The sequence below is a fragment of the Palaemon carinicauda genome, chromosome 3 (assembly GCF_036898095.1).
Source record: "Palaemon carinicauda isolate YSFRI2023 chromosome 3, ASM3689809v2, whole genome shotgun sequence".
Lineage (NCBI taxonomy): Eukaryota > Metazoa > Arthropoda > Malacostraca > Decapoda > Palaemonidae > Palaemon > Palaemon carinicauda.
In genome coordinates, this window is record NC_090727.1 from 135,489,937 (window position 1) to 135,506,169 (window position 16,233).

Genomic DNA, 16,233 nt, shown 5'->3' on the forward strand with positions numbered 1-16,233 from the left:
TCTATCTGGGCAGAGGCATGAACTCCCAAGCCGAGAACTTCTCTCGTGTCATATCAGACTCTCGCTCTATAAACCAGTTTAAAAGAAGGGAAAGCAAAGGCTGTATCCCCCAAACTCCTCCTGGTGAAAAACCAGTCGCCTAGCCAACGTAAAGCTCTCTAGGAGAGCGAGAGAGCACTAGCTTAAAAACAACGGCTTCGAAGTAGCTAGGCCTAGTGTAAGCTCTGACGTTTAGGCGAACGAGGAGCAGCAGTTACAAAAAGATCCGGACAAAGATCCTTAAAAAAATCATCATGATTTAATTAAAGTCCATAGGAGGCTAAGCAGCTTTAGGCTCCTCTCCATCTGACAGAGTCCTCAAGGGAATATCAGTAGGAGGGGGAACAGCAACTTCCTCATCTACAGGAACCTTGTCCGATAAAAGCTGAGTCTCAAGCTAGGGAGAGACCTACCGTGGTGGCAATGCTTTACAAGCAGAGTCCACACTCACTGGTGCATTAGTAGCGGACCAGAACGCAACGTCATGTAACTGCTTGACAGTCTGTGAACTGCCAACAACTGAACTGTCAACCACAACAGGTGCGTGAGGACGCACAGCGTCCACTCGAGACTGCTTTGACTGCCTAGACTGAGCAGTCAAAACAACTCTAGAATGCGGAGGTTGACGCACAGCGTCAAAACAAGTCAACTCCGATTGTTAGTGAACGTCCTGAACGTCAACAGGAGCATCAGCAAGTGGCCTAACGTCCAAATGCGGCTGAAAAACCACACGAGAGACCGCATCGAGTGTGGTTCTAAACAACCTGACTGACGTGACTAAGCTACGCCAACGTCAACAGTAAGCACAAAGGAACGTTAGGTTGGCTGAAAGCCAGGATATCGATGAGATAAACGGCTAGACTCAACGGACTAATCGGCAGAATAGTCTTCCATAAGGGAGGCAAGCATATACTGCATGTCTTGCCATACAACCCATTAAGGATCAACGGAAATGGTTGTGGTAAGAGACGAGGGTAACGTCTGTGACCGCAACACTTTGCCAACAAAAAAAGACTCTCGGAGTCTGTGTTACGCTTTTGTTAGGCGGCGAGCAGTTATCCGATGACTGCATAGGGTCAGAGCTGTCCTAATGGTTGTAACCAGGACGCTGGACCTGTCCTGAAAGGACTGACTTTCGCTTAAGGGCTTCGAAACCTTGTGACAGGTTTCTTATGCGAAAAGCCTTCGGATGACGAGGAGAAACAACGTCTCTCTCGTCTTATGGTAGGGGAGATCTTGGTAAGATACACCCGATACCATAGAGGGAAAACGTCTGTTCGTTGATCAAGGCCTCTCGAACCCATAAGTCGTTTGACATTACTTCTCCCCTGGGCTTGGGAGCATGCAAGAGGTCCCGGACTAGGTGAACGACAGGCACGAACAGACGAACCCTCGGACGCAACACTGTAACACTTTGCGCATATCACTTTATCACTTCGATTTTCTGTTTTGCACTTATTTCACTGAAATCGAAACTTTTACTGATTTCTACCTGAAACACGCAATTCTACCCTTCATTAAAAGGTAGTAATTGCGAAATCAGTCGTATAATGCAAGCTCATTAATACCAGCAAAAAACAGAAAACATATTTTAAGATAAAAAAAATCAGTGGCTGGGAAAGAGACTAAACACTAGTTCATATAACTACGTTTTCAATCTCTCACCGCACATAGCCTGGGGACGAGAATAAAAAACTAAAAACGTTTTATCCTTCCTCCCCGTACAGCGACTAGGGACGAGAGTAACTCAAGAACAACGTTACCCGCTTGAACGGAACGTTTTCTCTCCTCTCTCTCCCTCCGTCTCTATCTCTCTCTCTCTTGATTTCGCACCTAAGCGAAGAGCCCAATTATATTTCGTCAAAAAAACATGTTATTTGACTAAAGGAAAAAACTGAAAGGTTTTTCAAATAAAATGTTTCTTTAAAATAGAATTTAAAACATTTAAGCTAAGAAAGAATGAACAAAACGTCAGAATCGATTTACTCTTACTGCAAAGTGAAACCGTGATACACTCTCTCTCTATCGTAACGATAGAGCGCATGTTGAACGTCCTGAACGTCAACAACTGCGTAGCATAAATAAACTAAACGTTAGTTCATCTTTGAAAACAGTACGAAGACTATCAAAGAAATTCTTTCATAAAATATTACATTTAAAAAGTTTTAAATCCTTAGCTCTTTAAAAGCTAATTACGAAATAAAGGGCTCAACGTTGATTGAAGTACTTCGGTTTCCAAGTTAGGACCGCCTACTCTCAGGAAAGGTCTATATAAACAAAACATTAAAATTATTTTTATATGTTTATAATAATTGGAAAGTTAATCGAAGAGGCCTAATAAAGGCGGAGAGATATAAAATATATAGAGGAAAAACTATAACGTGATAAGATAATTACTAAAAGCCTAAACACACTTCCGTCTAAGGGAAGGGTCGGCCATTTAAAAGTGAAAGAAAGTCCATACTCTCTTTGTCACCATAATTAAATCTATCCAAAACGAGTTCAAGATTTAAGATGAAGATAAAACACCTGCATAGCGAAAGCTCAAAACTAGAATAAAGTACTTCACCAATTAGTTGTGAAAAAACTCCAGTTTAGCAACAGCGAGTAAGTACGTCTTGTCGATAGCTCGACAGAGAGAAAATTGAGTCTTTGTTTACATTGAGTACTGGGTATCTGGACGACAGATGGCGCTGTTGGGCACACCCGCAACCTGTGTAGCGATCGCTGGCGAGTTTTTACCGTAGAGTTGTCTGTCGGGCAACAGAGTTGCAGCTATATAATCACCGGCTAAGTTAAATATTGAAAAAATCATGATAGTTTTTTCATCAAGATACTCAACAAGACAACACTACAAATTTGTGTTAGAATATCAGACAACAATCACTTACTGTTGCTAGAGATATCAGAAGATCATTTAGCTTTTTCTTAGCTGCTGCTCGCTTCTCATCTTCAATACTTTGAGTGGGTGCAGTGTCCCGTTGCTCCAGAGGAGTTTCAGTATTTTGTAATGCCTCAACTTTAACCTCTTCAGATTTCTTGGATTCGATAGCCTGTTCCTTCACAAGCACCTCAGGACTCTGTTGGGCTTCTACTTTTACCTCTTCAACTTTCTTGGATTTGATAGCCTGTTCCTCTAGAACCACAGCAGGACTCTGTTGGGCTTCTACTTTTATCTCTTCTACTTTCTTGGATTCGATAGCCTGTTCCTCTAGAACCACAGCAGGACTCTGTTGGGCTTCTACTTTTATCTCTTCAACTTTCTTGGATTCGATAGCCTGTTCCTCTAGAACCACAGCAGGACTCTGTTGGGCTTCTACTTTTATCTCTTCAACTTTCTTGGATTCAATAGCCTGTTCCTCTAGAACCACAGCAGGACTTTGTTGGACTTCTACTTTTATCTCTTCAACTTTCTTGGATTCGATAGCCTGTTCCTCTATAACCACAGCAGGACTCTGTTGGGCTTCTACTTTTATCTCTTCAACTTTCTTGGATTCGATAGCCTGTTCCTCTAGAACCACAGAAGGACTCTGTTGGGCTTCTACTTTTATCTCCTCAACTTTCTTGGATTCGATAGCCTGTTCCTCTAGAACCACAGAAGGACTCGGTTGTGCTTCTACTTTAATTTCTTCAATCTTCTTTGATTCACTACCCTCCTGTTCTATAGAAGTTTGGGTTTTCTGTTGTAATTCTACTTTATTTTCTAACTGCTCACTTTCTTGTGCTTTCTCTTTCAAGTCCAGTTCTTTCTTATTACCAGGAGGATCTTTACTGCCTGATGCATTATCAGGGGGTACTGTACTAAGTGGCCGACTTTGGTAGTTGTGTCCATATCTGAAAATAAAAAAAAAGCATTTTCAATTTCAAGTTTATTATTTCCATGCTTATCCAATTACCTTGTGCTATATGCTTCAAAATGCAAGCTTCCCAAAAATAAAAGTAAAAAGATAATTTTTTTTCTAAAGATTATGACAAGGCAAAGTTAGTTCCTTAATTTCACCGCTAGGAGGTGTACGATAAAATTTTGTTTACAAAACAAATTTACTTCTGGACCTACTACAGGGGAGGTGTAGGGTATGTATGAATACTGGATGAATCTTGATATAATAAATTCTAAAATGTAAATTTGCTTTATACCTATGAAGCTTGCAGAATATTCATATGCTGAATATAGTTGGATGGAGGGATTGGGATAAATTACTATGGATAGTTAAAATCCACCTCGATTGCAAAAAAAAATCTTGTCTTCAGTTGTCACAGATTGCAGATGGTGAGAGTTTTGGTACACCTTTTAGTGCAAGTAGCACAAGAAGCACTGTAGGTAAAACTCACTGCGTACACAAGAAAGAGTAAATTTTCTTGAGCTGCAAACTTTACCATACTGTACAGTAAAGAAAGGACAAGCCATAATGAAGTTTAGAAACTTGAAGACGTAAAGATATGTTCATTGCACACTACACAAAAATTTGTATGATTACATTCCAAAAAAGAAAAAACTGAAAACCATGAAATTAAGAGGGAGGGAAAAGATCAAATCCTTTAGGTTAGGATAAAATCTCTCCAGCAGTGACTAAAGGACCTAAAGTACAGCATAAATCATAAATGATTTGAACAGAATTTCTAACAGAATGAGGTAAAAATTGAATTACATCTCTACTAGATTGCTCTTAGACGGGACCTAAATTATTCGTATCACTATAAAAAAAATGTTATTTTCCTTAGTAAAATAAATCTTTGAATATACTTACCCGATGATCATATAGCTGTCAGCTCTGCTGCCCGACAGAAAAACCTACGGGCGGAATACGCCAGCGATCGCTATACAGGTGGGGGTGTACATCAACAGCGCCATCTGTCAAGTAGGTACTCAAGTACTCGATGTCAACAAAGAACCAATTTTCTCCTCTGTCCACTGGGTCTCTATTGGGGAGGATGGGTGGGTCCTTTAATTTATGATCATCGGGTAAGTATATTCAAAAATTTATTTTACTAAGGAAAATAACATTTTTCAATATTAAACTTACCCGATGATCATATAGCTGATTCACACCCAGGGGGGTGGGTAGAGACCAGCATTACATGTTGACATTATTATGAGCTAAGTATTCCGTATTTTATTTTAGCAGTTATTCAAAATAACAAACATAAAATAAATAAGTACCTGGTAAGGAAGTCGACTTGAACAATTACTCTGCCTTTTTAAGTACGTCTTCCTTACTGAGCCTCGCGATCCTCATAGGATGCTGAGCGACTCCTAGGAGCTGAAGTATGAAGGGTTGCAACCCATACTAAAGGTCCTCATCAAAACCTCTAATCTAGGCGCTTCTCAAGAAATGACCTTGACCACCCGCCAAATCAAGTAGGATGCGAAAGGCTTCTTAGCCTTCCGGACAACCCAAAACAATAATAAAACATTTCAAGAGAAAGATTAAAAAGGTTATGGAATTAGGGAATTGTAGTGGTGGAGCCCTCACCACTACTGCACTCGTTGCTACGAATGGTCCCAGAGTGTAGCAGGTCTCGTAAAGAGACTGGACATTCTTAAGATAAAAGACGCGAACACTGATTTGCTTTTCCAATAGGTTGCGTCGAATATACTTTGCAGAGATCTATTTTGTTTAAAGGCCACGGAAGTTGCGACAGCTCTAACTTCGTGTGTCCTTACCTTCAGCAAAGCTTGGTCTTCCTCATTCAGATGGGAATGAGCTTCTCGTATTAACAGTCTGGTAAAATAGGATAAAGAATTCTCTGACAAAGGCAAAGATGGATTCTTAACTGAACACCATAAAGCTTCAGACGGGCCTCGTAAAGGTTTTTAAATAGAACTTAAGAGCTCTTACAGGACATAATACTCTTTCTAGTTCATTTCAAACCATGCGATAAGTTTGGAATATCGAACGATATTGGTCAAGGCCGAGAAGGCAGCTCGTGTTTGGCTAGAAAACCAAGTTGTAGAACATGTAGCCGTTTCGGATGAGAATCCGATGTTCTTGCTGAAGGCATGAATCTCTCTGACTCTTTTAGCTGTGGTTAAGCATATCAGGAAAAGAGTCTTAAGAGTGAGATCTTTCAGGGAGGCTGATTGAAGCGGTTCGAACCTGTCTGACATAAGGAATCTTAGTACCACGTCTAAATTCCAACCAGGTGTAACCAAACGACGCTCCTTCGTGGTCTCAAAAGACTTAAGGAGGTCTTGTAGATCTTTATTGTTGGAAAGATCTAAGCCTCTGTGACGGAAGACTGATGCCAACATGCTTCTGTAACCCTTGATAGTGGGAGCTGAAAGAGATCGTTCTTTCCTCAGATATAAGAGAAAGTCAGCTATTTGAGTTACAGAGGTACTGGTCGAGGATACGGATACTGACTTGCACCAGATTCGGAAGATTTCCCACTTCGATTGGTAGATTCTAAGGGTGGATGTTCTCCTTGCTCTAGCAAACGCTCTGGTTGCCTCCTTCGAAAAGCCTCTAGCTCTCGAGAGTCTTTCGATAATCTGAAGGCAGTCAGACGAAGAGCGTGGAGGCCTTGGTGTACCTTCTTTACGCGTGGCTGACGTAGAAGGTCCACCCTTAGGGGAAGTGTTCTGGGAACGTCTACTAGCCATCGAAGTACCTCGGTGAGTTATTCTCTCGCGGGCCAGAGGGAAGCAACTAGCGTCAACCTTGTCCCTTCGTGAGAGGCGAACTTCTGCAGTACCTTGTTGACAATCTTGAACGGAGGGAATGCATATAGATCTAGATGTGACCAATCTAGTAGAAAAGCATCTATATGAACTACTGCTGGGTCCGGGATAGGTGAGCAAACTATTGGGAGCCTCTTGGTTATCGAGGTTGCGAAGAGATCTATGGTTGGCTGGCCCCAGGTGGCCCAAAGTCTCTTGCATACATCCTTGTGGAGGGTCCAATCTGTTGGAATTATTTGTTCCTTCCTACTGAGACAATCTGCTATGACATTCAAGTTGCCTTGGATGAACCTCGTTACTAGTGAAAAGTCTAGACCTGTTGACCAGGTGAGGAGGTCCCTTGCGATCTCGTACCATGTCAGAGAGTAGGTCCCTCCTTGCTTGGAGATGTACGTCAAAGCCGGGTGTTGTCCGAGTTCACCTCCACCACTTTGCCTTGAAGGAGAGACCTGAAGCTTTTCCAGGTCAGACGTACTGCCAGTAGCTTCTTGCAGTTGAAATGCATTGTCCTTTGACTCGAGTTCCATAATCCCGAGCATTCCCTACCGCCTAATGTCGCACCCCAGCCTACGTCCGATGCGTCCGAGAAGAGAACGTGGTTGGGAGTCTGAACAGTCAGGGGAAGACCCTTTCAAAGGTTGATAAAGTCCTTTCACCAAGTCAGACCAGACTTTATCTTTCCGGAAACCGGGATCGAGACCGCTTCTAGCGTCTTGTCCTTTTTCCAGTGAAAAGCTAGATGATACAGAAGAGGACGGAGGTGTAGTCTTCCAAGTGACACAAAAGAACCACGGATGACAGTGTCCTTACCAGACTTATCCACAGCCTGACAGGGCAGCGTTCCTTCTTCAGCATCTTCTGGATGGATAGCAGGGCTGGGGGTTGATCGTCTAGTTCAGCAACGTCCTCATCAGAGGGTTCCTTATCCGAAACTGATGAGGAAACGGCAACGGAGTGGGCAACGTCTGACTCGCTGAATCCGGTCGCACTGGTGGATGCGTGACGGAGCCGGATGCAATATCATGGTACTGCTGCACAGTCTGTGAACTGTCAACCATGGGGACGCGAGGAAGTACAGCGTCAACCCGAAACTGTCTAGACTGTCTGGGTTGTGCAGTCAACACCCTACGGGGTTGCTGAGGTTGACGCACTGCGTCACAACAAGTCACCTCTGCTGGTTGTTGAACGTCTTCCTAGTGACACACTTCAACAACCACCTCCGAGCGTCGCTTAACGTCAACGTGCGACTGGCAACCCACACTGGGTCGCATCGGTGGAGGAACCACCTCAACTGGCGGACGCGAGTAGGATACCTCAGTGTCAACAGGGCGCACAACCAACCGGTAGGAAGGTTGTTGGCCAGAAAGTTCTTCTCCGTAAAAAGTCCTCTATCAAGGACACAAGCTTGGACTGCATGTCTTGCAGCAAAGCCCATTAGGGTCTACGGGAGCAGGTGTGGCAACAGACGGGGTTAGCGACTGAAGCGGAACCATTTACCATCCCTGGAAGCCTTGTTATGCTTTAATTAAAGTCCATAGGAGGCTAAGCAGCTTAAGGCTCCTCTCCAAATGACAGAGTCCTCAAAGGAATATCAGTAGGAGGGAGAACAGCACTTTCTCATCCACAGGAACCTTGTCCGAGAAAAGCTAGGTTATCTCAGTGAGGGTCTCACAGGTGCATAAGCAGCAGAACAGAAGGCAACGTTATGTAACTGCTTGACAGTCTGTGAACTGTCAAAAACTGAACTGTCAACCACAACAGGTGCGTGAGGACATACAGCACTGGTGCATTAGCAGCAGACCAGAAGGCAACGTTATGTAACTGCTTGACAGTCTGTGAGCTGGCAACAACCAAAGCTGTGTGGGGAAGCCTCAACTCCTGACTGACTAGTCTGCTGCGGGTGAGTGGCGGTAACCACAGTGGGTTGCGGAGGCTGACGCACCGTGTCAAAACACGGCAGCTTAACTCCACCCTCCTGTTGTTGTGGTAACTCACGCACGGCAACGGAGTGCTCCGTGCGTCTGTGGGAGTCAGCATGCGTCTGGCAGGGTCGACTGCGCATGGGTGGAGGAGCTCTCACAGCCGGAGTGTGGGAGCAGGCAGCCTCAGCGTCTGCTGGGCGCACAACCGTGGCAGGTTGTAGGCTAACGGGTGCAGCGCCAACCTCTCCGCAGCCGGAGTGTGGGAGCAGGCAGCCTCAGCGTGAGCTGGGCGCACAACCGTGGCAGGTTGTAGGCTAACGGGTGCAGCGCCAACCTCTCCGCAGCCGGAGTGTGGGAGCAGGCAGCCTCAGCGTGAGCTGGGCGCACAACCGTGGCAGGTTGTAGGCTAACGGGTGCAGCGTTAACCTTCTCCGCACGAAACTCCTGCATAACCGCAGCTAACTGAGTCTGCATAGACTGCAGTAAAGACCACTCAGGGTCTACAAAAGCGGCAACAGACGGAGCTACTGTCCGTTGTGACTGAGGGTCTAAAACAGCGGGTGCGGCAACAGACGGAGTTACTGCCTGTTGCGGTACCACCTTGCCTCTCTTGGGAGGTGTGCAGTCGTCGGATGACTGCAGCGAGTCCGAACTGACCCAGTGGCTACACCTGGGCCGTTGGACTTGCGCGGAAGGGACCGACTTGCACTTAATAAGCTGCGAGACCTTGGTCCAAGGTTTCTTACGAGAAACCTCTTCCGCAGACGAGAAGTAAATGGGCTCTCTCGTCTTTGTGTGGGTGGGGCGATCTTGGGTAGATACGCCCGAAACCACGGAGGGAAAAACGTCTGTTCGCTGATCAAGGCCTGAGGAACCCATAAGTCGTTCGACATTACTTCTCCCCTGGGCTTGGGAGCTTGCAAGAGGTCCCGGACTAGGTGAACGACAGGCACGAACAGACGAACCCTCGGACGCAACACTGTAACACTTTGCGCATATCACTTTATCACTTTGATTTTCTGTTTTGCACTTATTTCACTGAAATCGAAACTTTTACTGATTTCTACCTGAAACACGCAATCCTACCCTTCATTAAAAGGTAGTAATTGCGAAAACAGTCGTATAATGCAACAGAAAACATATATAAAGATAAAGAATTCAGTGGCTGGGAAAGAGACTAAACACTAGATCAAATAAACTACGTTTACAATCTCTCACCGCACATAGCCTGGGAACAAGAATAAAACCCTAGAAACGTTTTACCTTCTTCCCCTACAGCGACTAGGGAGGAGAGTAAAACGAGAACAACGTTACCCGCTTGAACGAAACGTTTTATCTCCTCTCTATCCCTCCGTCTCTATCTCTCTCTTTCTCTCTAGATTTCGCACCTGAGAGAAGAGCCCAATTATATATCGTCAAAACATGTGATTTGCTAAAGGAAAAAACTGAAAGGTTTTCCAAATAAAAAGTTCCTTTAATTTAGAATTTAAACCATTTAAGCTAAGAAAGAATGAACGAAACGCTAGAATAGGTTTACTCTTATTGCAAAGTGAAACCGTGAAACACTCTCTCTCTATCGTAACGATAGAGCGCAAGTTGAACGTCCTGAACGTCAACAACTGCGTAGACTAAAAAACTAAACGTTAGTTCATCTTTGAAAACAGTACGAGACTATCAAAGAAATTCTTTCATAAAACATGTTATTTTCATTAGTAAAATAAATTTTTGAATATACTTACCCGATAATCATGTAGCTGTCAACTCCGTTGCCCGACAGAATTCTACGGAAGGGATACGCCAGCGATCACTATACTAGAAGGGGGTGTACTCACCAGCGCCACCTGTGGCCAGGTACTGCAGTACTTCTTGTTGACACCACCTCAATTTTTCCTCGGTCCACTGGTTCTCTATGGGGAGGAATTAAATCATGATTATCGGGTAAGTATATTCAAAAATTTATTTTACTAATGAAAATAACATTTTTCAATATTAAACTTACCCGATAATCATGTAGCTGATTCACACCCAGGGAGGTGGGTGCAAACCAGTGTACATGACTATAAGATAGCTAAGTATCCCGTATTTCATATAATCAGTTATTCAAAATAACAATGAAATAATAAGTACCTGGTAAGGAAGTCGACTTGAACCATTACTCTGCCTTTAATAAGTTCGTCTTCCTTACTGAGCGCAGCGATCCTCTTAGGAGGCTGAACAACTCTAAGGTGCTGAAGTATACAGGGCTGCAACCCATACTAAAGGACCTCTACACAACCTCTAACCCAGGCGCTTCTCAAGAATGAATTGACCACCCGCCAAATCAAAAAAGGATGCGGAAGGCTTCTTAGCCTACCGTAACAACCCAAAAAACAACAATAAAAGCATTCAAGAGAAAGGTTAAAAAAGGTTATGGGATTAAGGGAATGTAGTGGCTGAGCCCTCACCTACTACTGCACTCGCTGCTACGAATGGTCCCAGGGTGTAGCAGTTCTCATAAAGAGACTGGACATCTTTAAGATAAAATGAGGCAAACACTGACTTGCTCCTCCAATAAGTTGCATCCATAATGCTCTGCAGAGAACGGTTCTGTTTAAAGGCCATCGAAGTGGCTACGGCTCTCACTTCGTGGGTCCTTACCTTCAGCAAAGCAAGGTCTTCATCCTTCATGTGAGAATGGGCTTCTCTAATCAGAAGCCTTATATAATACGAAACTGCGTTTTTGGACATAGGCATCGAAGGTTTCTTGATTGCACACCATAAGGCTTCTGACTGTCCTCGTATAGGTTTTGACCTATTAAGATAATATTTTAGAGCTCTGACAGGGCAAAGAACTCTTTCTAGCTCGTTACCCACCATGTTGGAAAGGCTAGGAATTTCGAACGATCTAGGCCAAGGACGTGAAGGAAGTTCATTCTTAGCTAAAAATCCGAGCTGTAAAGAACATGTTGCAGATTCGGATGTGAACCCAATGTTCTTGCTGAAGGCGTGAACCTCACTAACTCTTTTAGCTGTTGCAAGGCAGACGAGGAAAAGAGTCTTGATAGTAAGGTCTTTGAAGGAAGCTGACTGGAGAGGTTCGAACCTAGGAGACATAAGGAACCTTAAGACTACGTCTAGATTCCAGCCTGGAGTGGATAAACGACGTTCTTTAGAAGTCTCGAAAGATTTAAGGATGTCTTGAAGGTCCTTGTTGGAAGAAAGGTCCAAACCTCTGTGGCGGAGAACTGAAGCCAACATACTTCTGTACCCTTTAATCGTAGGAGCCGAAAGGGATCTCTCATTCCTTAGATGTAATAGGAAGTCAGCTACTTGGGTTACAGAGGTATTGGTAGAGGACACTGCATTGGCTCTGCACCAGCTTCGGAAGACTTCCCACTTGGATTGGTAGACTCTACGAGTGGATACCCTCCTTGCTCTGGCAATCGCTCTGGCTGCCTCCTTCGAAAAGCCTCTAGCTCTAGCGAATCTTTCGACAGTCTGAAGGCAGTCAGCCGAAGAGCGTGGAGGTTTGGGTGTACCTTGTCTACGTGAGGTTGACGTAGAAGGTCCACTCTTAGAGGGAGAGTCCTGGGAACGTCGACCAGCCATTGTAGTACCTCTGTGAACCATTCTCTTGCAGGCCAAAGGGGAGCAACCAGCGTCAGCCGTGTCCCTTCGTGCGAGACGAACTTCTGAATGACTCTGTTGATGATCTTGAACGGCGGGAATGCATAAAGGTCGAGATGGGACCAATTCAGCAGAAAAGCATCCACGTGAACTGCTGCTGGGTCTGGAACTGGGGAACAGTACAAAGGAAGCCTCTTGGTCATGGAGGTGGCGAACAGATCTATCGTAGGCTGACCCCACAAGGTCCAAAGTCTGTTGCACAAGCTCTTGTGAAGGGTCCATTCCGTGGGGATGACTTGATCTTTTCTGCTTAGGCGATCTGCTGAGACGTTCATGTTGCCTTGAATGAACCTCGTTACTAGAGTGAGATTTAGACTTCTTGACCAAATGAGGAGGTCCCTTGCTATCTCGTACAGCTTCCTCGAATGGGTCCCTCCCTGCTTGGAGATGTAAGCCAAGGCTGTGGTGTTGTCGGAGTTCACCTCCACCACCTTGCCTAGCAGGAGGGACTTGAAGTTCATTAAGGCCAGATGAACTGCCAGCAGCTCCTTGCAGTTGATGTGGAGCGTTTCCTGTTCCTTGTTCCATGTTCCCGAGCATTCCTGTCCGTTCAAGGTCGCGCCCCAGCCCGAGTCTGATGCGTCCGAGAAGAGATGAAGATTGGGGGTCTGAATCGCTAACGATAGACCCTCCTTGAGAAGGAGGTTGGTCTTCCACCACAAGAGAGTGGTTTTCATCTCTTTGGTGACAGGAATAGAGACTGCTTCTAGCGTCAAATCCTTGTCCCAATGAGCTGCTAGATGGAATTGGAGAGGGCGGAGGTGGAGTCTCCCTAACTCGACAAACAGGGCTAACGATGATAGGGTCCCTGTTAGACTCATCCACTGTCTCACCGAGCAACTGTTCCTCTTCAGCATGCTCAGGATGCATTCTAGGGCTTGGCTTATCCTTGGGGCCGATGGAAAAGCCCGAAAAGCCTGACTCCGAATCTCCATTCCCAGGTAAACAATGGATTGGGAGGGAATGAGCTGGGACTTTTCTAAGTTGACTAATAGACCCAGTTCCTTGATCAAGTCCAAAGTCCAGTTGAGACTCTCCAGACAGCGACGACTCGTGGAGGCTCTTAACAGCCAGTCGTCTAAATAAAGGGAGGCTCTGATGTCCGATAAGTGGAGGAATTTTGCAATATTCCTCATCAGATGCGTAAACACCATAGGAGCTGTGCTTAGGCCAAAACACAGGGCTTGGAATTGGTACACAACCTTTCCAAAAACGAATCTCAGGAAAGGTTGGGAGTCTGGATGAATAGGAACGTGAAAGTAAGCGTCTTTCAGATCCAACGAGACCATCCAGTCCTCCTGCCTGACCGCTGCTAGGACCGACTTCGTCGTCTCCATAGTGAACGTCTGCTTGGTGACATAAGCATTGAGCGCGCTGACGTCCAGCACCGGTCTCCAACCTCCTGTCTTCTTGGCCACCAGAAAGAGACGGTTGTAGAAGCCCGGGGATTGATGGTCCCGGACTATAACCACTGCCTTCTTCTGTAACAGGAGCGACACCTCCTGGTGTAACGCTAGCCTCTTGTCCTTTTCCTTGTAGTTGGGAGAGAGGTTGATGGGAGAAGTGGTCAGAGGGGGTTTGCGGCAGAATGGTATCCTGTAACCCTCCCTCAGCCACTTGACAGACTGGGCGTCTGCACCTCTTCTTTCCCAAGCTTGCCAGAAGGTCTTGAGTCTGGCTCCTACTGCTGTCTGGAGAGGAGGAGAGTCAGTGTTTGCCTTTTGAAGTCTTGGGACCTTTCCTAGACCTGCTCCTGGAAGAGTCTGGACGGGTACTTCCTCGGCTGGGGGCTCTGCCACGAAAGGGCGGAATAAACCTTGTAGCAGGAGTATCGGCCACTGGGGTGCGGTAAGTTCTGGGAACTGAGGGAGCAACCTTAGCCTTACGAGCTGAAGAGGCCACAAGGTCATGAGTGTCCTTCTGAATAAGGGCCGCAGACAAATCCTTGATAAGCTCTTCGGGGAACAAGAACTTAGAAAGCGGAGCAAAAAGGAGTTGAGACCTTTGACAAGATGTGATGCCAGTAGAAAGAAAAGTGCAAAGTTGCTCCCTTTTCTTAAGGACTCCTGAAACAAACATTGATGCAAGCTCGCCGGACCCATCCCGAATTGCTTTATCCATGCAGGACATTATAAGCATGGCTGAGTCCTTGTCCGCAGGGGTGGTCTTCTTGCTCAAGGCCCCCAGGCACCAGTCGAGAAAATTGAAAATCTCAAAGGCACGAAAGATACCCTTTAAGAAGTGGTCTAAGTCGGAAAAGGTCCAGCAGACCTTAAAGCGCCTCATCGCTGATCTACGAGGAGAGTCGACCAAACTTGAGAAGTCAGCCTGGGCAGAGGCAGGGACTCCCAAGCCTGGTTCCTCTCCTGTGGCATACCATACGCCCGCCTTAGAAGTCAGCTTAGTAGGTGGGAACATAAAGGAAGTCTTCCCTAGTTGCTGTTTGGACTGCAACCAATCCCCTAACATTCTTAAAGCTCTCTTAGAGGATCTAGCAAAGACGAGCTTAGTATAGGCCGACTTAACAGGTTGCATGCCCAGCGAAAACTCAGATGGAGGAGAGCGGGGGGTAGCAGAAACAAAATGGTCCGGGTATACCTCTCTGAAAAGAGCCAGGACCTTGCGAAAGTCAATGGAGTGAGGAGAAGACTTGGGTTCCTCCACGTCCGAAGAGGGATCATCTAGGTGCGCAGCTTCCTCCTCAGAAACCTCATCACCAGAGTGTTGCGAAGCGAGAGGTACAGTAACAGCGGTGTGCTGAACAGCAGAATCTTGACAAGCGGGTGCATAAACACTTGCGGTTTCATCCTCAAGTCTCTGTTGAAGAGGATGAGGGCTGGTAACTACAAAGTCAAGAGGTTGGGAAGAAGGAGGTTCTGCGGCGGTCTGAGGAGCAAGTGTGGAGAGAGGCGACTGAATTAAAACCTGAGGTTCAGGCTGCAAAGACTGGTCAGGTAGAGTAGAGGAAGGTAGATGCATGCGTTGAGGTGGCTGACTCCTAGCATGAGCTTCCTGTCCCAAGAGTTGCGCTTGCTGCAAGGGTTGTGGATGCGCAGTAGCAGGTTCCTGTCTCACGAGTTGAGGTTCTTGCGGTGTGAGCTGCGAGAGTTGAGGTAGCGGTTGCGCAGAACGCAGTTCTTGTCTCACGAGTTGAGGTTCTTGAGGTGCTAGCCTTAAGAGTTGAGGCTCTCGCCTTGAGGAAAGTTGAGGTCGCTGCAGCGAGAGCTGAGGTGGTTGCCTCATGGATGGAAGAGGTTGTCGTACCTCAAGAGGTTGTTGCCTCGATGGTCTAACCGCAAGAGGAAGAGGAGGAAGTAAGGCATAAGACTCCTGTTCCCATTGTTGAGGTTGTCTTAAGGAAGGTGGAGGTTGCTGCACAACGCTGGTAACTGGCAACTCCGAACGCGGTAAGGTAGCCTGAGGAACCTCAACTTCGTACGCCTGGCAGACTGGACTGCGGTGAGGCGGAGCGCTCGCAGGAGGAGGTGTAACCTTCTCAGCCTGAAACTCACGCATTAAGACCGCAAGCTGCGACTGCATGGACTGCAGCAAAGTCATCTTGGGATCAACAGACGCTAAGGTCTGCTGAGGCAAAGCCTTAACAGAAGATGAGGTCTGTTGAGGTATCGCCTTACCTCTCTTAGGAGGTGTACAGTCACCTGATGACTGCGGAGAGTCAGAGCTAATCCAATGACTGCATCCGGGTTGTTGAACTCTTGAGGTCTGGACTTTACGTTTAAGAGGTCTAGAGACCTGAGTCCAGCGTTTTCTCCCCGAAATTTCTCCTGCAGACGAGGAAAATAAGGGCTCAATCGTCTGCGGGTGGGAGTGACGGTCTCTGTAAGACACGCCCGCAACCACCGAGGATATTTCTGTGCGCCGATCAAGGCCTGCCGAACCCTTTTGCCCTTCGACATTGCTTCT

The 16,233-nt window shown here is 46.1% G+C and overlaps 1 protein-coding gene across 1 annotated transcript in view; it reads right to left on the reverse strand.

The window, feature by feature from the left end:
• LOC137638564 (enolase-phosphatase E1-like) overlaps nt 1–16,233 on the reverse strand; it is a 50,419-nt gene that overhangs the window by 28,848 nt on the left and 5,338 nt on the right. The window contains exon 2 of the mRNA XM_068370735.1: nt 2,931–3,873. Within this exon, the coding sequence (XP_068226836.1) occupies nt 2,931–3,873 (943 nt within the window). The remainder of the gene's footprint in view (nt 1–2,930; nt 3,874–16,233) is intronic.